Source organism: Suricata suricatta, chromosome 16 (assembly GCF_006229205.1).
Source record: "Suricata suricatta isolate VVHF042 chromosome 16, meerkat_22Aug2017_6uvM2_HiC, whole genome shotgun sequence".
Taxonomy (NCBI): domain Eukaryota; kingdom Metazoa; phylum Chordata; class Mammalia; order Carnivora; family Herpestidae; genus Suricata; species Suricata suricatta.
The window spans coordinates 18,063,246-18,088,629 of NC_043715.1; the positions used below are offsets into that span (position 1 = coordinate 18,063,246).

The window sequence follows — 25,384 nt, forward strand, 5'->3', positions numbered from 1 at the left end:
CATAATAAGATACTCAGTGTCCCCTTCAGAAAGCTCTGGCATGGCAGTGTATCATGCCAAACTGGTATGTCATTTCACCAAGGCCAGGGCCCCATGCTGGCAGAGAGCATCACCCTTAAGCCAGAAGCCTTGCTTGTATAGCAGGAACAGGCACTCTACCTCCCTCACTGCCACCCCTACAGGGGGCCAATGACCACCCAAGAGCTTCCCACCACTCACCCTGTGGCGGTGGGCCTCCAGGATGTTCCTTCTGTTGCTGTCACCTACCTGCTAATAACCTAGACCAACACTTACGAGTGTTTCAACCCTGCCTGCCTAATGGGAAAACAACGGACCAGAATTAATCACAGGGTGGCAAGAGACCCAGAGTGCCAACCATCTCGGAGTCCTTCATGTCACCAGGAGAATCAACAAGCTGATTTGGCTCATGGAGCTTGTTGGGTCACAGGGTCAAGCAGCTGGGGAAGTCTGAACTCCATGAATTACCACCCTTGGGGCTGGAAAGGGCCTTGATTTCCCCAGAGGAGAAGTCATGGCAGCAGCCAAGATAGGAAAGGTAAAGACAGGTAGCTATAAAGGCTGAAATTTGTGAAGCCTCATTCCACTGGGCTCTCTCATAGGCAAGGAGTGAGGGGATGAAGAATCTGCAGCAGATTCAGGGAAAAGTAGATTCTTTTTTTTTCTTTTCCATATTTATTTAGAGAAAGAGTACACAAAGAGGGAAGGGCAGAGAGAGAGAGAGAGGGAGAGAGAGAAAGAATGTCAAGCAGGCTCTGCACTGCCAGTGAAGAACCCAACACAGGGCTCAAACTCATGAATTATAAGACCATGACCTGAGATGAAATCAAGAGTCAGGTGCTTGACTGACTGAGACACCCGAGCACCCCGAGAAGTGGACTCTTAAGTGCTTGGATAGAGGGGCAGGCACATGGGTCAGGTCAACCAAGGGTAGCCAAGACTTACTTTCTCAGTTTCCAGAGGCTCAGGCAGGGCCCCAGCCCCACTCTTCATAAGGACCCCACAGAAAGCAGTAGAGAAGGTTCTATTTCCTTCCTTTCTCATTCAAATATATTTCCTATTCTTCACATTTCTCCATAGTGTGCTCACACAATTTTCTTCAGCTTTTATCAGATTTGTTTCCCATATACATCAATAGAAGCTACGTCATGTCTATTCCCAGTGGTCACCACACACTGGTAATTCAGGGCTGAAACCTTGGCAGACCACTCAACCTCTGTCCTTCCTTTGTCTCACTGGGAAATAGTACAGCTCACAGGCTTGTTAAGTTAGGAAATGCATGGGAAGCATTCAGCGATGCGCCTAATCTGTACAAAGTACTCACTAAATATTTGATACGGTCCTCATCATGCTGATGGGCTGCCTGGCCATCCTCTTCTGTTGTCTATGTAGGTTATTTCCAGCTTTTCGTTTCTATGAAAAGCCCTGCTATTAAGTATCTGTCAACATTACCGTCCTTATAATCTTCTGGGGTTATGTTTCCTAAAGTGGATTTAGGGAGCTAAAACAAATTACTCTTTGTAAAATTGTTTCCAGATTAATTTTCCCCAATTTGTAATGAAGCCACACTGATGACCATTCTCTCTCTTTACCCACTGTGAAACTTCTGGTCAGTTAAGACTGGATAACTGAGTCCACAAGGAAAGGCAAGGTTAATTGTGGGGCTAAGAAAGTTCACATTCGCTTTCGAAAAACCATCATAAATATAGATTCCTTTTCCATGTTCTATCTTGTCTCCTTAGCAGCTCACTTGTGATGGGATAACGAAAACTAGGAAGTACCTGAATCTTTTGGAAAGGCTACTCCATAACCAAACCAGGTATGCCAATGCCCAGAGCCACATTCAACCTTGTGACTCTGAGGCATGAGTCTGGTGTCGCATGACTAATCTGTGAAGCCCAGACATTCGTAAATAGTGTATTGAAAACATCCTGGACTGAAACAGGTGGTAGTAAATTGCACTTGAACACCAATTAAGACAACTCTATCAAGTTGTTTGTTTACATATCCTCAAGGGGGGTTAAAGAATCAACTCATGGCTGGTGGTGTTAAGCTGTAAACTCCAGCATTTTAAAAAGAACGGTTGCATTTTTCATTTTCCAAGTCATATTGTTTGACCTAAGAATGAAGTAAAACAAGATACAAAAACCTGACTAAAGTTTTTTGGTCCTATTCTTCAATTAGGCCCCACTTTCAGTATCCCTTTTGAGATCCAGGATAATCTATAACAAATACTTAGCTCTTCGCTTGCTTTCCTTAAGTTGAATGACTGAGAAGCCCCCTCCCCATAGCATATTTCCCGAAGCTTCAATACTCTTTCCCCTCCATCTCTGCAGCCTATGTTTGGAGTCCCTCCCAGCCTTTTTCCAACCATCCCATCCCTAGCTTCCCTCTTTTTAGAGGAACAGGCACAGCTTCCAGTTCCCAGTCCTGTGGTAGATTGAATCACTGGAGTCTATTACCACTTAGGAGTTTCAGAAACATCAGCCTGACACGAAACTTTAGCTGTCATTCATAGTTACCTTAAGTCTCTGATTGAAAGCATCAAACAGCAGTTTGATCCCGTCCTGAGTCAGGTTAAGGATGAGGTCATGGCTTAGAGGAGACTGCAAAACAAAAATACAACACTCAACTTACTCAACAGCACCTACCAAAAACTTTAAAATCTAAATGCAACACACAGGGAATATGTAAGTGCAGACAGCCCCTCCCTGGCCCAACTAACAAACTGTTGTGTGAATGCAGTATCTGCTACTTCCAGCCTGAACCTGCTGCTTCCTAATACTGGCTGAAAAGAGCCTACTTCTTTTAGGCTTTGCATAATAATACCTAGTGGAAAGTGCCAAAATTCTGTGAGTATATAGGCCATATATTTTTTTGAGTGTCCAGGGTCCACATCTATAGTATGGGTTTACCTGTCAAACCTAGAGAGCAGTCATTGAGGAACACAGGCCATGTAAAAAGGTCTGCTAGGACCCAAACTTGGCAGGTAATATTCAATGCATGTCAGCTGAACCTACGTCCATTTACTCCCAAGGCTGGCCGTACCATCTACGGAAAACATATTCTATACTTCAACTGCTTCAGGCCATATTCCAGGACAAAGAAATACCTTGTGATGTTTATGTATGAGATGACACTCTTACTCCTTCCTTCCCTTCCCTAACCATCCCGTATTACACACGCTTCTTTCTGTAAACCCCAAATCTACAATCTAAGGAGTCGTATTTCTACATTTGCCCTTTCTAAGTCCTGGGGGGAGGGGACTAGCAGCACATAGCAGTGGAGAGAGCTGGACTTGAGTACCGGTGAGCGGGTGACCTTAAGTGACTCTCAAAACTCCTCTGAACTCTAGTTTCTTCATTGGGATACTATCATCTTTTCCCTCCAGGGCTGTTGTGGGAATGGAGAGAGTAGGGTAGAGGGCACCATGCACAGCACTTAACATACAACACTGTTTCATCATGTCTGCCTCACTTGCCTGCTTCTGCTCCAGTGCAATCAATTCAAGGACTCGACATCCAAAGACACTCCGCAGCCCTGAACCAAGCTGCCTGGCAGAAGAAAAACACCAACATCCAAAACCCTGCCCTTCCTTGAAACGGGCACATAGCTCTCAAATGTTCAGAGAAGTTTCTTTATAAAGCCTCCCAAGGCAGCCACAGTAAATGAATGAAGTGTGGCTGTCAAAGACAGAGCTGTAGGCTGGAAGGCCAGGTGACACTGGGGTGGGCCTCACTGGAAAAATTCTCTTAAGGGCATTCTGGGATTGGGTCAGACTGTCTCCTCGCTTCTACCCCACTGATCTTCACAAGGTAGCAGACCTAGGAGGTACCATCATGCCTGACAAACACTAGAGGAAAGAATGCTGTAATTTTCCAGTAGGCCTGTACTAATGTCTAAAACCATTAAGTCTCAAGCAAGATTAACAGAATAATGAACCTTGACCTTAGGTCACTTATTCTCAACCCAGAACACATTTCTGAGGGCTATTCCACAGCATTAAGCAGGATGAAGCAACATTTTAGCATCCTTCAAAAATCCTTGTTTCGAGTAGGAATGATGGGAGGATCTGATTTTTCTTGCACTTTCCTAAGATTTGATCATTTTTCTCCCAGCACCATTACAATTCAGGACATAAATGGTTAATTTTCAAAAACAAGTAAATTATCCTCACAATCAATATTTCAGTAGTAAATACTAAAGATCTTCGGAACCAAAATACACACGTACTATGTGGTGTTTAAGCAGGCTCTTCCAGTGGTCCCAGAATTACATAGTTTTCCATATGAAACAATTTAGTTAAGCTGTCTGCTCCTAGTCTTTAACACTTTTCCCTCTAAGTAAGATGGGACCCACTTGATATGCACATTTAACCTCCAAGGTGTGATTTGCTAGAGACAAAAAGATATTTCTGAAACATTTAATGGGGTCAAACTATTCTTTGCACTTGACGGGAAGCAAGAAGACAAATGGGAAAAAATGGGAAGGAGGGCAGAGGAGGATAGGACCCACATTTAAGAAGCACTAAATCAGAGATCTGAGAGACTATTTCCTCTTGATCCTTTTCAAAGGATTATTCTATTACAAGGAAACAAAAACCACATTACAGAAGAAGAACCAGACTGGTATTAACTTGCCAAAAGTTGTGTAGCTAAGAAATGGGAAGAACAAGGATCTAAACCAAGATCTGGACTCAAAAATCCAATTTTTCCAACTGATTCCAGCACCTTGGAAGAAATCAGGGAAAATAAGCTTAATGCTAAAACTATTCATACCCAAAGGTTGGGACAACAGACAACTAAAGTGGTGATTTAAGAAATAAGTTTCATTCTTTAAAATTTGTTTAAAAAGTTTAAAGCTGGGGCACCTATGTGGCGCAGGCGGTTAAGCATCTGATTTCAGCTCAGGTCATGATCTCTCAGTTTCTGAGTTTGAGCCCCACAATGAGCTCTGTGCCGACAGTTCAGAGCCTAGAGCCTGCTTCAGATTCTGTGTCTCCCTGTCTCTGTCCCTCCCTGGTTCACACTCTGTCTTTCTCAAAAATAAAAATAAACATTAAAAAAAAATTAAAGGGGTGCCTGGGTGGCTCAGTTGGTTAAGCATCCAACTTCAGCTCAGGTCATGATCTCTCGGTTCACTGGTTCGAGCTCCATTTGGGGCTTGGTGCTGATAGCTAAGAGCCTACAGCCAGCTTCAGATCCTATGTCTCCTTGTCTCTCTGTCCCTCTCCTTCTCACACTCTCTCTCTTTCTCAAAAATAAATAAACATTAAAAACATTTTTTTAAAAATTAAAAAGTTTAAAGCCTATTTTCAATTGTGTCTATTCTTGGGGTGCCCAAATCTGATTTAACTGAATGTGCAGGAAGCTAAAAGCTCAAGAAGCAAGCCCATTATCCCTATTTTAATGGTTGCTAATTGTCATGAGTAATTCCCTCATGGTCTAACAATGAAAGAGTAGGTTAGGGATGATCTGAGTGTGACAAAGTGGAAAAGCCACGATCCTTCACTTTATAAATGAGGAAACGCTTTGGCATGTGGCTTGATGAACCCCTGGACTACTCTTGTAAGCCCCTTGTTCCGTGTTAGGTGCCACAAGAATATCCAAGCACTTGCTTGGAGATTATGCATTCCCAAGGTTATGAGGACCCTTCACATGGGAACTCTTTCAGTAGGCTGGCAGAGGGGTATTGGACTGCAGAAAGTAAGGTCTGGACACAGATAAGAGGCCAAACTTTGACACTAGGCAAACTGGAAAGACTCAGAGAAATCTCACTCACCTTTAATCCACAACATTCTTCATGTCAAAAATAAACAGTCACTTGCTTTAAAATTTGAAACTGACCAGAACAAATGGAACTAAAATAATCAAAACAGTACTCAGAAGGTATGAGAAAAGCCAGAGAACATCCTGTAGCCTAGAAAGGCTCAAAACTATTTTTGAGGTTTGTGACACATAGGACACTATAAAGGTTGCTATATACAGCAACACGATTTGTGTCACAGAAGAATCACAGGTTTCAGAGTTCAGTAGAAGGGAGATTGCATCTTTAAAGAGATAAGAATCCTATTTCAAAAAGTCCATAATAAAATAGTCTCCAATTCTGCTTATGAAACCAAACACAGAAAATCCTAATGTTCAGAAAGTTCTCTAGTGCTAATGTATACACTTTCTGGAAACAGAAAAGGTCTTTGTAGGTACATGCAACATTATATTATAAGGGTTAATTCTTGGCACAACTGACCAACATTTAATAGAGACCACCATAAATCAGACCAAAAAAAAAAAAAAAGTAAAATATGTCCATTAATTTGGAGCCAATATTTTGATATATGATCTTATGTATCAGTTCATTCTCACTAAAAGAGTGAGTTACACCTGTTTCTTTTCAAGCCTGGAGTGCTCTGCACTGCAACAACTCTCAACATAAATGAAAGCAATCAACAAAGCAGAAAAGACCATTTTAAACACAAAAGTGGAAGGCAAGCACCCTAGAAGACAAGATAGTCCCTGAGGTGAAATGTCTCTAAGGATCAGCAGGATAAGTCAAACACATCAAAAAACAAGTTCAATTATTACTGCCTTTCCAAACCTGACAGCATTAGATTATTGAGACCAAAAGTGTCAGAGTCAAAGAAAATGTACTTGGTAACTGACCAGGGCTGCAGATTCTCCCATTTAAACACATGACCCAGCAATTCCTGCCAGTCTGCCTCTCCCAGAGCATCAACCTCTGGAAGTGACTCAACAATTAGGAATGCTGTTTTAGTAAACAATCAGCTACTACTCACCTGTTCACTGTAGAGAACCTGGACATTTTTGATGATGCGACAGTGCTTCTGAAGAATGGCAACTGCTTGAGCCAGAGGCATTCCTGAAATAAAGCAAGGACAACTGAGTGGTTACCCGAGCTAGCCATTTACTGCACCTATCTTTGTACTAAACATTAGACCCTGCAGTAAAACCTGGGGTGGGAACACGGAGTATTAAGGTCTACAAACATATGAGTAAATCAAAGTTCAGTAAGCAGCAAGAGCTAGAATAAGGTCAGCAGCAAGTACTAAGGGAATAGTTGGATTGTATAAGGGAAGGGAGTGAATATACAAAAAAGATTCCTGGAAAAGGGAACTACTATGCTGATCCCAGAGCAGAAAAAGCGCTAAGAAGGCAAAGTCAGCATGAATCATGAACTGTGAGAAAAGCAATGACTGCATGACTCTATGTGGAGACCAAGGTTCTGGTTCTCACTTTGCCATGAATTACATATAACCTAGGGCAGGTTCTTTCCTCTCTTTCTGGCATGTCTCCTCATCTCTCAAATGAGAGTCTGTAGGGGCACATGACTTGTAAGGACTCACAAAAAAAAAATGTTTATGGGGCGGGGGGAGAGAAAGAAAGAGAGAGAAGCAGCAGCAGCAGCGAGGGAGGGAGAGGGAGAGATAAAGAGAAAGAATGAATGAATTCCAAGCAGGCTCTGAGCTGTCAGCACAGAACCAAATGCAGGGCTTGAACTCACAAACCATGAGATCATGATCTGAGCTAAAACCAAACGTCAGATGCCTTACCGACTGAGCCACTCAGGTACCCCTAGATGTGTGATTTTTAACTTTTTATTTAAAAAAATAATAATTAAAAAAATTTTTAAGCTTAAAAAATGTTTATATTTGAGAGAGACAGAGACAGAGAGAGACAGAGAGAGGGTACGAAAGGGGGAGGGGTAGAGAGAGAGAGGGAGACAGAATTCAAAGCAGACTCCAGGCTCTGAACTCTCAGCACAGAGGCTGACATGGGGTTCCAACTCAACAAACCTCGAGATCATGACCTGAGCTGAAGTTGGATGCCTAACCCAGTGAGCCACCCAGGTGCCCCGATTTATTTTTAGCTTTTTAAATGAGCCCTTAGAGGGCATTTGGGTGGCTCAGTGGGTTAAGCGTCCAACTCTTGGTTTTGCCTCAGGTCATGATGTCAAGGTTCATGTGATTGAGCCTGCGTCCAGCTCCATAGGTTCCCGCTTAGGATTCTCTCCCTCTCTTCTCTGCCCCTCACCTGCTTTCTCGCACGCACTCTCTCTCTCTCTAAATAAATAAACTTAAAAAAAACCACACATCTACCAGAACCAACTTATTTTACTAAAGATTTCACTGGATCCTTATCAACCCACAAATCCTCGAAATTTTAATAATTGATTTTTGAACTCATGGCCCATTATAAACAAATTTACATATGCCCCCAATTTAAGAAATCTAAACCCCGGGGCGCCTGGGTGGCTCAGTTGGTTAAACCTCTGGCTTCGGCTCAGGTCAGATCTCACGTTTGTGGGTTCGAGCCCTGCGTCAGGCTCTGTGCTGACAACTAGCTCAGAGCCTGGAGCCTGCTTCCGGTTCTGTGTCTCCTTCTCTCTCTGCCCCTCCCCCTCTCATGCTCTGTCTCTCTCTGTATCAAAAATAAATAAAATATTAAAAAAAAAAATCTAAACCCCAACAATATGTCTAAGATCCCAGGAACTCCCAGGGAATACCAGAAAGTATGTTTTCAGAGTCCATTATATTTTAAACAAGAAGAAACTCACAGAGAGACAATCCAAAACAAAGTCCCAGACAAAATCCAAAATTAAAGACTCACAGCTTTATGAATCCAAGGACAATATTGTGTTTATTCACCACTCCCTGGATCCCCAGTGCCCAGTAAAGGGCTGACCACATAGTGGCTGTTGAATAAATATTTATTAAGCAGAGCTGAAGTATTATGGAGTAGGTAATAAAAGAAAGTGAGAAAGAGGGACCACCATATGACCTCAGGGAAGCACAAAGCGGCTCACATTCAAGATCAGTTTACCTCTGATCCTAGGACAGATGTGCAGAAAAGAGCTCACATACAAAGAAAAGAAGGTTATGAAAATGCCTGGTCTATCTACATTTAAACAATGATCTAACCATGCCTTCATTTGATGGTTCATTCTATAATCTGAAGAAAGTTGGAGGACACCAGACCTTAACACAAGGCTCTTTCCAGTATTCTATAACATAGAGCCTGATACATAGTAGAAGCTTAATAATATGTTGGTTGATAATATGAATAAGTTGGATGCATCACTCAGCTTTGCCATTCCTGAAATCGAGAAGCATCTAAATTGTCTCTCCCAGAAGTAATGAGCAAACATTCATGTGGAGAAGACAGGTAAGCTTGGTTATGTGCTGAGAAACAGAAAGCCACATGGCTTCTCTCACCTACATGGCACAAATCAGTTTCTCAAAAGAATTCTTCTCCATCTAACTACATCAAATCCCTGGCCTTGTAATCTTTGGATCCTCAGGTCCTAAGTCACCTGGGGAGGAACCCCTTCTGAAGGAGACAAAGCAGCTACAAGACCAATTGTTACACAGCTGCTGGTAAAGGAAGGCTACAAAAGGCCTCTAAAGGGAAGCAACCATATGTATGGCAAAGAAACTAGAGCATTGTCCCAGTTCTAACAATTACCTAGCCCCAAAAAGGGTATGGAGTGTATGTCAGCTTTCTAAACTGTATATACCTCACATCTTACAGATCTCATCATTTGTCTGCTTACAACTCTTCAACAATTTCCCACTATAGGGTATAAAACCCAAACATGTCATCACCTAAAGCCCCTAAATATTCTTTTTTTTTTTGAGGGGTTTAAAAAAGGGCTTGTTTAATTAAATACAAGGATAAATATTCTGTATCTTATCCACCTCTATCTTTCTTTCCACTGCTCATCGTGCCTCCCTTTGTTCCCAGCACATGTTAAACTCTTTCTTACCTTAGGCCTCTGTGCTAGCTTAGACTCTGCTGGACTGTTCTTCCCATGGTTGGTTCCTTCTCATTCTTCAGGTCTTGACTCACATCTCACTTCCCCAACTGCCTTATCTAATGAAGCCTCCCATCCTGTTTTTTTTTTTTTTAAATTTTTAATGTTTATTTAATTTTGACAGAGAGAGAGAGAGAGAGAGAGAGAGAGAGACAGACAGACAGACAGGGTGTGAGCAGGGGAGGGGCAGAAAGAGAGGGAGACATAGAACTCAAAGCAGGCTCCAGGCTTCGTGCTATCAGCACAGAGCCTGACGTGGGGCTTGAACCTACAAACCATGAGATCATGACCTGAGCCAATGTTGAACACTCAACTGACTGTTTATTTATCTGTTAGTCTCGTCTACCTTATACCTTGAGGAAAGAAACACTGTCTTACTCATTGTTGTATACCCAACACCCAATCACCATGCCTGGCACAATAGTAGTGGTCTGGTGTATCTGCTTAGTTCTGATTGAGTGAAACAAAGCTATTATAAGACATGTAGGTCCTGTACTGTAGACCCTGGTGACCACTCTCCCACTCTGAGCACTCTCATTGTGTTTCTACTAACACCACTCTCCTATTGTTCCTCTAACTTCCCCAGATCTCTATGATTGGCAATGTTCCTTGTGCCTATGCTTCATTCACTTATTCAACCCACTACCTAATTTCTGACTCATCTCAATCTGTTCTCTATATCTGTATCTATATCTATATCTTTACTATATCTATATCTATATCTATAGGCAAATAGGGGCACCTGGGTAGCTCAGTTGGTTAAGCATCTGACTTTAGCTCAGGTCATGATCTCACGGTTCCTGAGTTTAAGCCCGCACTGGGCTCTGTGCTGACAGCTCAGGGTCTGGAGCCTGCTTCAGATTCGGTGTCTCCCTCTCTCTCTCTGCCCCTTCCTTGCTCTTGTACTCTCTCTCTCAAAAATAAAAATTTTTAAAAGGCAAATAGAAAGTTGACAGACTAAAAGAGATTCTTTCATCTTCTTTTCAATCGGAGTTCTCCTCTGTATTTTGGGTCTCTATACCTCTAACATCTACTCAGTCACTCAAGCCAGAAACCTCTAGATTCCTTCTCCTTCCCCAGTTACCCAAATCTAATCTCTAACTTTCTTCCTAAACCTAGGAAAACACTTCAGTAATAGATACTCTCTTTTCCACTGGACACAAAAGCTCCTTGATAGTGTCCCAGGCAGCTATCACCAGAAAGAACTGGAAATTCGGAGACCCCACTTTCTTCTTCCACCAGTACATCACACTCTAATTATAATACCTATCTGCTCATAGTTCCCTATACACAGTATCTTTCCCAGTTTTGTTTTGAATTTGACTGGAAGATTTCTGTTTATGGAGACACTATAGAAGAGAAATCTCGTGGTATAACTTCCTTTTTTTAAGTGTATTTATTTATTTTGAGAGAGAGGGAAAGTGCGTGTATGCAAGTGGGAGAGGGGGGCAGAGATAGAGGGAGAGAGAGAGAATCCCTAGCAGTGCAGAGCCGGATATGGGGTTTGAACTCAAAAACCATGAGATCATGGGGCACATTGGTGGCTCAGTTGGTTGGACGTCCAACTTCCACTGAGATCAGGTTCTCATGGCTTGTGAGTTCAAGCCCCATGTCAGGCTCTGTGCTGCCAGCTCAGAGTCTGAAGCCTGCTTCAGATTTTGTGTCTCCCTCTGTCTCTGCCCCTCCCTTGCTCACACTCTCTCTCTCTCCTTAAAAAAAATAAAAAAAAAAAAAATAAAAAAATAAAAATAAAAATAAAAAAATTTAAAAAACATGGGACGCCTGGGTGGCTCAGTCGGTTAAGCATCCGACTTCGGCTCAGGTCATGATCTCATGGTTCGTGGGTTCAAGCCCCATGTCAGGCTCTGTGTTGACAGCTCAGAGCCTGGAACCTGTTTCAGATTCTGTGTCTCCCTCTCTCTGTCCCTCCCCAACTCGTGCTCTGTCTCTGTATCTCTTTGTCTCTCTTTGTCTCAAAAATAAATAAACTATAAAAAAATTAAAAAACAAAAACAAAAACAAAAAACAACCATGAGATCATGACCTGAGCCAAAGTTGGACACTTAAGCAACTGAAGCACCCAGGTGTCCCTTGGCAGTAGATTTCTGATAGGGCTTTCCTGGTGCTTATTGGCTCCAGAAACGGTATTGACTTCTATAGTTTGATAGGAAGCCTTCCCCGAATCCCTACATCAGGTCAAGTCCCTTCTCCCCTTTCAAAGCACCCTATAAACCTCTTCCTCATTTTAATAAAATGAACTACTTTTGTATCCCTTAAGTCACATGAGATTAATTTGTTCAGGGCGCAGAACCATTTTTTACTCAATTTTTGATGTTAGTAAGCAGAGTCCACAGAGATACATATATTGCCTTCAAAAGAATGAACCTTCTGTCTCTCTAGAACAATTCAGAGACATGCTTCCACACCAATACATTCTCCAAGTCTTACTGAAAACATTTCAAGTTTGCACTGCCTTTACTACACCATTAGTCAAGCCATCAGTGGCATTATCAGAGTCCTCTTTGCCTAGGTTTTCCTGTCACTATGTTGTTGGCATTTCCCTAATCTCCCAATATTACACAAAGGCCAGGAAGGCAGCCAAGAAGCTGAATGCAGATCTCCACTGTGATGCCAGGCTAGATGGCAAGGGCTAGATGCATCTGCATTTGCAGAGATTCCAAAAAGAAACCTAGAGACAAAGCTGAGCCCATCCTCAGAAGGGCAGAGTGGTGGGAAGCAGGTTCAGCTACCTACTTTTCATCATCTCTACCTTTCTGAGCTTGCTCCTCATCTGGGAAATGGAGATTACCATATAGGCTGCCTATATAGCACTACCTGGTTCTCTAGTTTAGGAATGTAATCCTAAAGCACAAATCCACTTCTTAGACTTATCCCTACCTATCACCCACAACTGCAGCTTAGATGTGTTGAGACTGGGAAAAAGATGGAGAGAGAGAGAGTAGAAAACCTTTTTTTTTAAGCTTGAGGAAATTAAAATGATCATCATCTCTCAGGCAGACATGATTTTAAAATGTGGATTTTTAAGGCCCACAAAAGAATCACCAAGGACAAGCTGTATGAGGTTTCCCTTAAAATTCAATTCTGGATCCACTGTACAGAAATGCTCTTTTTGGGGTGCCAGGGTGACTCAGTCAGTTAAATTTCTGACTCTTGATTTCAGCTCAGGTCACGATCTCATCATTCATGAGATCGAGCCCTGTGTTTGGTTCTGTGCTGTCAGCACAGAGCCTGCTTGGAATTCTCCCTCTCCTCTCTCTCTCTGCCCCTTCCCCCCCAACTAGTGCAAGCACTCTCTCTTTCAAAATAAATAAATAAACATTAAACAAATTCTGTTTTCACAGTTGTTATTTAGATATTTAGACAATTTGAAACCCTGATTTCTGGAAACTGGAAAAGTTAGGAGTAAGGGTTAAGGTATCTAAACAGTTGACAGAAGAAACTTTGCTTTTCCACTCAGCTTTCTTATTTCTTAAAATCCTGGTCTCAAATGACATTATTTTTATTTTACATTAAGGAACCTCTAGCCCCAATATGGAGCTCGAACTCACAGCTCCTGAGGTCAAGAGATGCATGCATGCTCTACCCACTGAGCCAGCCAGGCATCCCTCAAATGGCATTCTAATCACTACTTCTGGCCAAGAGATTACCACAGAGATCCACAACTTAGTCACACCATCAAGTTTAGTTTGAAGCTATGGTTGTAGTTCTCACTCTGCCCTGTGATGTACTGGTATGAGAAGCTGTGAGGGGGTTGGTGGGGGGTTCTTTCTTAACTAGAACCCAAAAAGCAACACCGTGATGAATGGATCTGGAGGCAAATATATCACTAGCCTCCCAATCAAGCTCTTTGTGCTTCACAAGAGGTCAGAGTATTTCACACTAGCTAAAATTTGGGGAAGAACTCTGCAGGAGTGGTGTAAGTTATGAGAGAAGTTGGCTAAGACCTCTCAAAAAAACTGGGTCCTACAACCCAGTTTGTAGTTCATATAGTTCATGGAGACATCGAGCACCAGTAGGGTCCTACCAGCATCTATTCTGCAATTCCTCATTTATGCTATCTCCATAGACAACAGTCTTCCAGATTCAAGGAAAAGCTATAGCCCAAAGGAGTAGGTGACTCAGTCCAGTAGACCAAATTAGTGGGACAAAAGTTCAGGTCTGCACAAACAGCACCAACACCTGGACCACACCCCTTTTTCCTAGTGCTGGATCAGTGTAAAGATACACTGAATGCACATACTTGTACACATAAAGGCAGTGACACTGAGGATTGTCAAAATTGGGCCAAAACCCAAAAATGGCCAAACTGCATTTTATACAAACTAAACATTACTTTCCCTGAGCTCTTATGTCATTCAACCTTCAACTCTCTCTGCTAAGGTCTGGATTTAGGATTACATCACACACCGACGACATTAAAAACAAGAAGGAAAAAAATCACAAGTTCCTTTAATACACAAACTCTTCTCACCTCACTTGACTAGATCCCTAACATGTGATGATTGGATCTAAGCCTAGGTTTCCCCTTCCGACATGGCAGCTCACAGCCCAAAGAAGCAAAGGGGGACAAACGACTGGGGCATTTAAGAGTGTCAGCCACTTCTTAGCTATAAAGGGTGCAAAATGGAAATAGGAAAAACAAAAGTATGGACCCTCAGATTCCAAGGAGGCATACTTGAGTAAACGACGCACTGGAGAGGAGGGCCTGGCCTTGAGTAAGTGTTTGGGGCGTGTCCGCCATTGTTATTATTACTACTGTACCACTGCCCCGAGAGGAGATCTGCTGAGGCCTGCGGCGAGGGCATCTAGGCCAGGCTGAGCGACAGACTGGTGGGTCTGGCCGGTAAGAGCAGGTAAGTGCCTGCAGGCCGAAGAACTGAGAGGACGAAAGAGACGAGGAGCCGCGGGAGCAGGGGAATAAGGGACAGAGACCAGAGGTAGGAAGGGCCTGGAGGGAAGAAAGAAGCAAAGTCCTGAGGTAGGACCCCACACTCACCCAGCGTGAATTCCCATTGCTCATTTCCCAGAGAGCGCTCCGGCACCACCTCCAGATCCAGCATTGGTTCCGTTCGCCGGGCCGAGGCGGCCTCCCTGCAGCAACGCAGACGGGACCGAAGCTGAGGAGACAAAGCAGCGACTAACCCGTCGTCCCCGCCGGCCTGGCTTTCTACCTGCTCCTCGGCCGACGGCGGCACTAACCCAATACTACACCTCAGCTCAGCTCAACTCAGCTCTGCTCACCGGCAGCAGCATCAGCGGCAGGGGCAGCGGCGGTAGCCGGACCGTCTGCTGCAAAACTGGCGTGTTGGGCCGTAAAGCGTGGTGGAGGCGGCGGCTAAGGCGGGATTTCGAGCACAGAGGGGAGGAGCGCAAGGCGGAGTCGCGCACGCGCAAAATGCCGTGAAAGTCGGGTAGAGGTGTGTGGGAAACCTGACAATACGACGTGGAAGAGTAGCAAGGGGCCCCATATTCCGTGAACCCCCATATCTGCATACCACACCGCACACATTTCACACGTCTGCACAAAGATGTGCACACCACGCAACACACAAATGTGACACGGTTATACATCTGTCTACCGTCTACACTTTCGTCCGACTCACATTCACTGGGCGCAAAAGTGAGTTTCGAGTTTCGTCTGAGGCCCAGCGGGGAGGGACGACAAGGACTTCCAAGTGAGTGCGAAGTGTGCTCGAGTGTTTGGGTAGGGACAAAGGGGAGCTGGGGGAGGAGGGAGGGAAATAGGTAGAAAAGGGAGAAGCTAGGCCAGATCTCCCGCTGACTTAGTCCAGATGTGCACACCCCCCTGGGGATTGTATCCAGACATGTTGGCAGCAGCTCAGACTCGAGCCAGAGCCAGCTTTGCTGTCAATGCTGTGTGGTCTTGACCAAACTTCTGGTACCCTCTGTGCCTCATTCTTATCTACAGGTCGGAGGAGGAGCCCCTCTAGCCTGTTCAGCTTGAGCTTTTTAAATTTTTTTTTTTTACTGTTTTTATTTATTTTACAGAGAGAGACAGAGAGAGAGAGAGAGAGAGAGAGAGAGAGACAGGAGACAGCATGAACAGGGAAGGGTCAGACAGAGAAGGAGACACAGATTTTGAAGACAGGCTCCAGACTCTGAGCTAGCTGTCAGCAAAGAGCGTGATGCGGGGCTCGAACCCACGAACCGTGAGATCATGGCCTGAGCCGAAGTCAGATGCCTAACCGACTGAGCCACCCAGGCGCCCCTAGCCTGAGCTTATAAAAGGCCCTTGATCTGGGGCCCTCGAAAACTACAATGCAACCAAGACCTTGTAGAGCCAAGTTTTCATGGAAGCAGACTCTGGATTCTCACAACCACCCGGAGACGTCAGATTATACCTTACTTTACAAGCAAAACAACAACAACAACAACAACAACAACAACAACAACAACAACAAAAACCAAAAACCAACCTAAAAAACCAAAACCCAAAAACGAGGCCCAGAGAAGTCAATGGCCTTGTGATGCTAAGTGGTAGAACCTAAGTTCTTTACATTACTTTGCCCTTCGAGGAAGAATTTTAGCAGGGTAGAGAATGACATGCTAAATTCCCAAACTGGCTTGGTAGAAATGTAACTTGGGAGGCTCCATCAAAACTTGAAATCACTGCTGCTGGCATTAAAACATGGACAAGGATGACCATTGCAGCATCATATGCCAAAACAAGAGAACTGTCATTGAGATGTTCATCAGTAGGGAAGTGGCTAGCTAGACTGTGATATATAAAAAAGAATACGTTTAAAAATTGGAAGTACATTATATCCCTGTATGCTGATTTGGAAGGACCTGTAAGAAAAAAGGCAGTTATGTGTAAACCGGAGTATTATGTAAAAACAGAAATAAAAGAAACACATTGGCCATACCAAAAAGAACATTCCTGGAAAGATAAACAACATTTATCAATAATACCTAATACAGGTACATGCCAAGGGGGACATTTACTCCTTCATGCATGGCGAACATTAAAGATTTAGATAGGCTATGGGGCACCTTGGTGGCTCAGTCAGTTAAGTGTCTGACTCTTAATTTTGGTTCAGGCCATGGTCTCACTGTTCATGTGTTCAGGCCGGAGTAGGACTCTGTGCTAACGGCATGGAGTCTGCTTGGGATTCTCTCTCCTGCCCCCTCTTTCTCTCTGTTCCTCCCCAGCTCTCTCGCAAAACAAATATTTTTTTAAAAAGATGTAGATAGTTTGGATTGTATGTGGATGAGATAGGTTTATGAAAGGTTAGTTGGGCAGCTGGCCTAGATAGCATGGGAATAGACCTAGAAAAAAACTTCTGGCATTGGCGAGGAGTAATCTTAGTCAATCTAAAATGTTTGAATTGAAATAAAATCCAACCCAACTAAGACTGGTTCTGTATTAAAAAAAACACTTGGAGGGACTTATTTTTGGTGAACAAAGAGGGGTGGGGCAGGTTGTGTGGGGTGTGGGAAAGACAAAGAGGCAGAGAAAGCCACATGGATGACAACATGAAAAAGATTTTTGTCTGGAAAATCCAAGCGACAGGAAGAACAAGGGTTGGGGGGAGCCCTTAAGAAATTCTCTATTGTGGTAATAGGCAGATAGGTTTCTGTGAACAATGTTAGCAACACATGGCTATCTTTTCTCATTGTGTTATCCCCAAACCTTTGGCTTAAATGTGATCTACCCAGTTTTTGTCAGGGGTGGGAGTGACAGTTCTGGGATGGTGGTCTGGGAAGAGGCCATTGTCCAGAGGCTGGTACACTGCTCGGAAGTAGGAAGTGCCTCAGGGAGTAGGCCAACTTGGGAGAATGTCAGCAACTGCCATTCCCAACACTGAGGGTGAGGATGTTCAGATATATTGAACTGGTGCGGGTGGACCACTAAGAGCAAGATTATTCAAGGAGCACAGGTGGTATTTCAACAGTTTAAGCCAGGCAAGCAGGGACAGTCTCGGCATAGAATATAGGTGTGAAAACTAAAAGGAAACTTTAGAATGGAGGCAGGAGGCCAGCAGGGGGAGCTCTCACACCCAACCCCTGGTGGTCAATTGCAGACCCAAGGAGACCATATGTACCTTGTAAATCCACTATTATTTTACTATTTTACTAACCTGGCAGATAGAAGAAAGGCTTCCTCCTCTCTGGGCAACAGCCCAACCAATGAGAAACTGTCACAACTAATAAATTCTAGTTTAAAATTTAGTTTTAATTAAAAAAAATTTTTTTAACTTATTTTTGAGAGACAGAGAGAGACAGTACAAGCAGGGGAGGGTCAGAGAGAGAGAGGGAGATACAGAATCTGAAGCAGGCTCCAGGCTCTGAGCTAGCTGTCAGCACAGAGTCCAACTCGGGGCTTAAATCCGCCAACCGCGAGATCATGACCTGAGCCGAAGCCGGATGCTTAACCGACTGAGCCACCCAGGTGCCCCTAATTTTAGGAATTTTAAGACAACACAACCAGGCTGATAAAAACTGGGGAAATTGTCAATTAGAACTGTACTTTTTCTCAGGTTTGAAATGTCTCCATGCCCACTAAGCTACCCCTAAACTCTCTATTGGGTCACTGTATGATCAACGAGAATTTCTGCTTCTAATCTTCTCTCCAATCAACCAAACTGAGCTTTTTTAAGAGTCCATTGCCTCAAACTCACAACCTCTTTGTGGTTTCCTGTTTGCCTGTGGGAACAGCCTCAATGTTTTACTATGGCTGAAAGGTCCATCCAGCACTGCTTGTGAACCACCTCTGGGCCTCTGCTGACCCTTTCAAATTTATTTCATGGCTGCAGCCTGCTCATTTCATGTTTTAGCAATACTCGATTGCTCTTAGTTTCTCAAATTTACTGTACTGATGCCTGACTGACTGTAACACTTTTGTCACCTCTTTGCCAATGTAATGTCTTCCATTCTCAAGATTTCAGCTCTAAATCTAAAGACCTTTTTTGACCACCTAGCCCAGGTTAGATGTACCACGTAACAGCCAGTAGTTGAAGTATAACTTAAACATTACTGCTTTAGGGAGCGTTTGGATGGCTCAATCGGTTACACATCTGACTCTTGGTCTTGGCTTAGGTCATGATCTCATGGTTTGTGAGTTTGAGCCCCACATCAGGCTCTGTGCTGATAAGAGTGAAGCCTGCTTGAGATTCTCTTTTTCCCCCTCTGCCCCTCCGTGTGCTCAAGAGCTCTCTTTCTCAAAATAAATAAACATTAAAAAAGTTACCAGTCTTGCTCAATTTTGAGCTACGCTGAAGATTTTTCAAGGGAACTATGATATATTTTAGACATTGGACTTACATTTCCCCCCAAGAAGCCTAGCAAGTAAATCATGCTTTAATATTTTTTTAAAAAGTATCAACATTTTCTTTTTATATTAAACTGATTTTTTTTGTTGTATGATCTGTCCTCACAATTTTTATATTGATGTGAACCAATATATGCAATTAAAAACTTTCTAGTAGCTACATGAAAAGATAAAATTAATATAGTTAGCCCAATACATCAAATATCAATATAACCCAGTATACAAACGCATGATCATTTATATGTAATCAAAAGAAAAAAATAGTGAAATATCTTACTTTTTTTGGTACTAGATCTTTGCCACCTGGTTAAGTATTTCATGCTGGCAGTGCATATCAACTCAGACACTAAACTTTCAAAGGCTAAACTGAAATAGTCCCCTAAAACCAAGTCTTAAGAGAAAAAATATTTTATATTGCCTGTTTTTAAATTTAAATAAAAATTAAAATCAGATCCAGGGGCACCTGGGTGACTCAGTCAGTTAAGTGTCTGACTCTTGGTTTTGGCTCAGGTCATAATCTTTCCTTGTGGGATCAAGCCCCTCATCGGGCCATGTGCTGATTGACACCATGAGGCCTTCTTGGGATTCTCTTTCTGCCCCTCCCCCACTCATGTTCACTCTCTTTCAAGAAACATTAAAAAAAAAAAACCATATCCAGTAGTTCCAGTTACAAGGTCAAGCATCACCTTAGCTCTCCTGCTTAAAACCCCCTTCCTCAGAACTTTCTCCGATTGGCTTGCTTGTTATTTAGGTCCCAGCAAAAATGTTAACTTTCTGACACGTCTTCTCTTCCCACCCTAATGCTTCCTTTATATGACTTAATCACCATTTATACCATGATGCTATTTTAGTTCATTCACAGCCATCTATCACATTACTTTTTAATTAATTACCAATTGTTCTTCTGCCCCAGCAGATGTAAACTTTATTAGAAGAGGAACTTTGTCCATTTTATTCATCTCTAGAAAAATGCCTAGCACATAGTTGGCTTACAATAAATACCTATCAAAAAAACCCCAAACATTAAAAAATCATTTTCTTGGTTGTATTAACCCCATTTTAACTGTTCAATAGCCACATGTGGCTAGTAGCTACCATATGGAGACACTGTGGATAGAGATTATCTTCTCTAATCAAAAATTTTTCTCTGTATCTTTGCTACTCACATTTCCCAATGTTTCTGAAACCTGAATAAGGCCAATAAAGACCTGAACTTATTCTAACCAAATGTTGAGTTAACTAATACAGCAACTGTTTAAAAAGTATCCTACATTTAGAAGAGCCAAAGTATGGGGCACCTGGGTGGCTCAGTCTGTTGAGTATCTGACTTCAGCTTAGGTCATGATCTAGTGGTTCAAGCCTAGCGTGAGGCTCTATGCTGACAGCTTAAAGTCTGGAGCCTGCTTCAGATTTACTGTCTCCCTCTCTCTCTGCTCCTCCCCTGCTTGCACTCTCTCTCAAATAAATAAAAACATAAAAAAAAAAAGAGCCAAACTACCATTTGCACCCACAATCCCACCCTTCATTTGTAATTCTTTAAGGCTTGACACATTTTTGGAATACTATTATATATAGTGGTAGTGCTGTAAGAAAGAGAACCGATGCTATCTTGGGGTAATCGTGCCTTGAAATCTGCCTGCAAGACTGAAATATTTGGGAGATCAAAACACCAATGTTGTCTTGTAATACTCAATTATATATACATACATACACACACATACATATGAACACATATACATACCTAGATGTGGCAGTGTGGCTGTGGTGGTTTAAAAATACGTCCACAAACTCTTGCCACACCACCCTTGAAGAGATGAAGCTTAATACTCCTCCATTTGAGTGTGGGCCTGACCTAGTGACTCACTTCTTTTAGTATGTGTGCTGCTGAAGAGAGCACTAGTGACTCACTTCTAATACAGAATATGGCACTCCAAGATTGTTATTAGAAAGAGGTGGCTTTCATCTTGAATCTCTAGCTCCATGGAAAGCCAGCTGCTAAGCTGTCAGCAGTCCTATGGAGACACTCACATGGCAAGGAACTGAAGGAGGTCTTTATTTCAAAACCTAGCAAGAAATCAAGGGCTTTCATCCAATGGTCTCTCAGAAACTGAGGTCAGGGAATGAGTGAGCTTGGAAGGGGGTCCTTCAGCCACAGCCAAGCCTTGAGATGACTGTAGCCTGGGCTGAAAACTGGACTCTAACCTCAGGAAAGACTTTGGACCAGACCACTGAACTTTTCTTCCAGATTTTTTTTTTTTTGAGAGAGTATGCAAGTGGGAGAGAAGGGCAGAAGGAGATGGATGGATGGATGGATAGATAATCCTAAGCAGACTCCATGTTCAGTGTAGAGTCCCATGTGGGGCTCAATCCCATGACCCTAGGTTCATGACCTGAGCTAAAATGGGCAGATGCTCAACCAACTGAGCCACCCAGGCACGCCTCCCTATTTCTTCAATTTCTGACCCACAGAAACTGTAAGATGATGGTTATTGTTTTAGGCTGCTAGGATTTCGAGCAATGTGTTATGCAGCAATGGATAATTCATATAAGGACACAGAACTTGAAAAAAAGCTCCCCACTGCCAAATAAGGCATAAATCAATTAAGGTATTTATTTTCCCAAGTAACCCCAAACTAGCATATCCAAATACCCATTTCTAGGGATGATACGTTTCATTATGAATCAAGCTTAAGGTATGCTTCAAAAGTAAGTCTGGTGTAAGAAAAATGCCAAAAGTCCTAAGCTGGGGTGCCTGAGTGGCTCAGTTGGTTAAGCGTCTGACTTAAGCTCATATCATCTTCTCACAGTTCATGGGATTGAGTCCTGCATCAGGCTCTGTGCTGATGGCTCAGCACATGGAGCCCACTTTGGATTCTGTATCCCCCCCCCCCCCCCCCCCCCCCGCTCTCTCTCTCTCAAAAATAAACATTAAGGAACACCTGGGTGGCTCAGTTTGTTGAGCATCTGACTGGCTCAGGTCATGATCTAATGGCCCATGAGTTCGAGCCCCACAATGGGCTTTGTGCTCATAGCTCGGAGCCTGGAGCCTGCTTCAGATTCTGTGTCTCCCTTTCTCTCTGCCCCTCCCCTGCTTGTGCTCTGTCTCTCTCTGCCTCTCAAAAATAAACATTTCAAAAAATAAACATTAAAAAAATTTATTTTATTTTTTTAAATTTATATTTGAGAGACAGAGACAGCACAAGCAGGGGAGGGTCAGAGAGAGAGGAAGACCCAGAATCCGAAGACAGGCTGCAGGCTCCGAGCTGTCAGCACAGAGCCCGACACAGGGCTCGAACCCACGAACCGTGAGATCCTGACCTGAGCCGAAGTCGGACACTTAACTGATTGAGTCACCCAGGTGCCCCTAAAAATTTTTTTAAATTTCCTAAGTATGGTTGATATAAGACCAGCACAATCAAATTAATTAGACTACCTTGAATAATGGTACTAATATGAATGTGTAATTTTTGAAATTCTTCCTCTCCTGCAAAGTCAGTACTTCATAGTTATATCTCATAGGATGGGTATATCAAACCAGATGTTTACAGGACCATAAAACATTGAGAAGTTAGTATTCTTTGTGATAGTTCCATTAAAGATTTTCTTTGAGATCAGCGGAAATGACCACTAGATGCCACTGTTGTTTTTTTTAAGGTTTAAAAAAAAAAAAAAGAATGAAAGAACATTTTGGAAACAACAAAGTCAATTTTCATGTCATAATGAGCACCAGAACAGAAATCGCTGGATAATGTCAATGAAGAGCCAAGACCTTTTTTTCACTATACATAAGTTTATTGTGAAAGTAAATTAAACATACTAACATACAATATGGCTAATGGTGGCAAAAGCAATCTGGCAGCTTAAGGCAAGTTTTAATGGAGATGAAGTTAGAAAAGATGATGCAATGATGTAATTTTGTTTAAATATAGATCATGGAAAAATATCAAATTGCATCAATAACTTAATAAAAGTTTTCAAAGCCTGCACTACTAGAGTAAAAGGGCTTATGATCTTAATGCCAGCATTAAGACAGATGGAAGCAGCACTGTGCTAAATGACAGGAAAAACTGAGTATTTACAGAGGGTGGTGATATGAACATTTAACAACATTTGATCTTAGTTACTGGTGGAATGAAAGCCCTTAGCTAGAAGCAGTAGAAAAAAAATGTACCATCATCATCATTTATTAAAAAAAATTAAGTGCAGAAGTCAAAAAACAAGGAGCTCTCTGATAAAGTAACCTTAAAACACCACTTTAAGGGCCATTTAAAAGGCAATTCCCTCACGGGAAATTAGGGCACTGAGTGTGTAAACATGTGAGCTGCACAACACCAAATACCAACCAAATTCATTCATAGTACTTAGTTACACAAGATCAGCATGGTCCGTTATGCTGCATTATTGTTTATAACAATTTAAACACACTCCTTACCATGCATGACTTCAAATATGTAACAAATATTTTAATTCTGAGATACAGGATATGTTCATGAATCATAAGACCTATATACAATGAGTCATACCTCCCTCTTCAATCAAGTATATATGTGTGTGTGTGTGTGTGTGGGTGTTTTAAACGCGATGACCTTATTCAGACTTCAGTTCCTTTTCTGAATTGACTATGTCAGTTTTTCAAACTGTTTAAAATAATGCCATTCTATTACGATAAAATACATTTTTGCAAAAATTCAGAAATGTAGTAACAGTTAATGAATGTGACCATGAAAAATATTTTTAAGGAGGTGCAAAATGACTTAGCACTTTTTTCTAGTCTTGTATTAAAAAAAAAGTTGCATTCAATTTGATAGTGAGCCTAGTTTAAAAATATTCTTATACTAATTCATCTCAAAAGGTTCTGTTAATAGTCCTTCTGGAAAATACCATATATATAACCTATGAGTTTTTTTCCAGAATAATTAACAAAGAAAATGTATCCTCTGCACAGATGAACATTTTCTCTCTAAGACTAATCTTTTATCACCCATTGTTTTTACAAAAGCATGCATTATAAAATACACATAAAAGCAGCTATCTTAAACATGATTTTAATACAATATTACCTTGGTAGCTGATTCATCACTGTCTCCAGTTTAATATGCTGTTACATACATGAAGGAGCTCCAGTATCCCTTTTTCTGATTGACTTAAAAAAAAAATCCCTGAATAAAACAGAAGCCAGCCTGTGACTTCTTTAGGCATTTCAGTAGAGTATTACCATCTATGGAGAGTTATCTTCACACAAACTCGTGATTACAGAACAGAATGTAAAACAGATCTGGGGCAGATTAGAGTTAATACCAATTAAATTTTTTTATGTTTAAGGAGGAAAGAAAAAGGAGTTGATTATTAACAATTAAAAGGATACTGCAACTTTAACAACTGTAAACTTTGTGTTAAAAGGCTGTGGCAGACAGCTCTATGCTACTAGGTCTTTAGCTTGTAAATAATGCAAACACATCAGCAGTTTTAAAATGCCATAGACTATAAAAACACAGAAACAAAACAAATAACCAAGAATGTCTATCTAAAATGAAGTTGTATAACCAACACACCTAAAATTCCAAAAAATAATTAGAACAACTGATTAGGGTTTGAAAAAACCCTCTGACAAAAATTTTAATTTCTTGACTTATTTTTAAATGACATAAACTTTTAAATTAAAATGGAGGAAAAAAGAGCTTTACAAGTGGATAGTTTCAACTCATTTAAAATAATGCCAACAAGGTAAGCTTGCATAGAAAAAAATTCAAATTACTGGCTACATGCATACAAAATTAGAAATGCAGGTATTATATTCATAGTGCAAAACCATGGCAGTTTGTGATGTCTTGTTACTGCCTAAGGTTGAGAAATAGACCGTGGTACCTCCAGTTATCACAGTTTCTGGTCTTTTAATGATTATTTCTGCTGACTAGAAACAATGTAAATGTAAAGATGGGTGGGCACATCCGCTGTGCTAATTAACGAAGTTTGAGGTCATCACCACCACCTAAATTGGAACCAGGACTAGGGTCTTGTTGTCTTCTTGCCTGCAATGACAAAATCATAATTTGCGGTCAAAACACATTTTGAAAATCAAAGTGCTAGATAAATAAAGTATAAGACACATAGCATTTTAAAAAAGTTTACAACCATCTCTACATGTAAGAGGAAAAAAAACAATTTAAATCATATATTAAATATTTTGCTAAAGTTTCCATAAAAACCAAGAATAAAAATCTCATT

At 41.8% G+C, this 25,384-nt stretch overlaps 2 protein-coding genes across 7 annotated transcripts in view; both read right to left on the reverse strand.

Moving 5' to 3' along the window:
* Positions 1-15,163, reverse strand: part of C16H16orf70 (chromosome 16 C16orf70 homolog) — a 29,242-nt gene extending 14,079 nt beyond the window's left edge. For 2 of the 5 annotated variants that reach the window (XR_003903826.1, XM_029925499.1), the window contains exons 1-4: positions 15,109-15,125; positions 14,864-14,984; positions 6,812-6,894; positions 2,541-2,624 (exon numbers count right to left, since the gene is read on the reverse strand). Coding sequence is in view for 4 of the 5 variants with exons in the window: in XM_029925499.1 (XP_029781359.1) it covers positions 2,541-2,624; positions 6,812-6,894; positions 14,864-14,984; positions 15,109-15,120 (300 nt within the window). In the remaining variant the exon portion in view is untranslated. Of the gene's footprint in view, positions 1-2,540; positions 2,625-6,811; positions 6,895-14,863; positions 14,985-15,038 lie in introns of all 5 variants that reach the window. The other 3 variants (XM_029925500.1, XM_029925501.1, XM_029925503.1) reach the window with 3 other exon arrangements.
* An 8,534-nt stretch (positions 15,164-23,697) lies between these two features.
* Positions 23,698-25,384, reverse strand: part of CBFB (core-binding factor subunit beta) — a 55,537-nt gene continuing 53,850 nt past the window's right edge. For both annotated transcript variants that reach the window (XM_029925139.1, XM_029925140.1), the window contains exon 6: positions 23,698-25,188. In XM_029925139.1, coding sequence (XP_029780999.1) covers positions 25,120-25,188 — 69 coding nt within the window. In that variant the 3' untranslated portion in view covers positions 23,698-25,119. The remainder of the gene's footprint in view (positions 25,189-25,384) is intronic.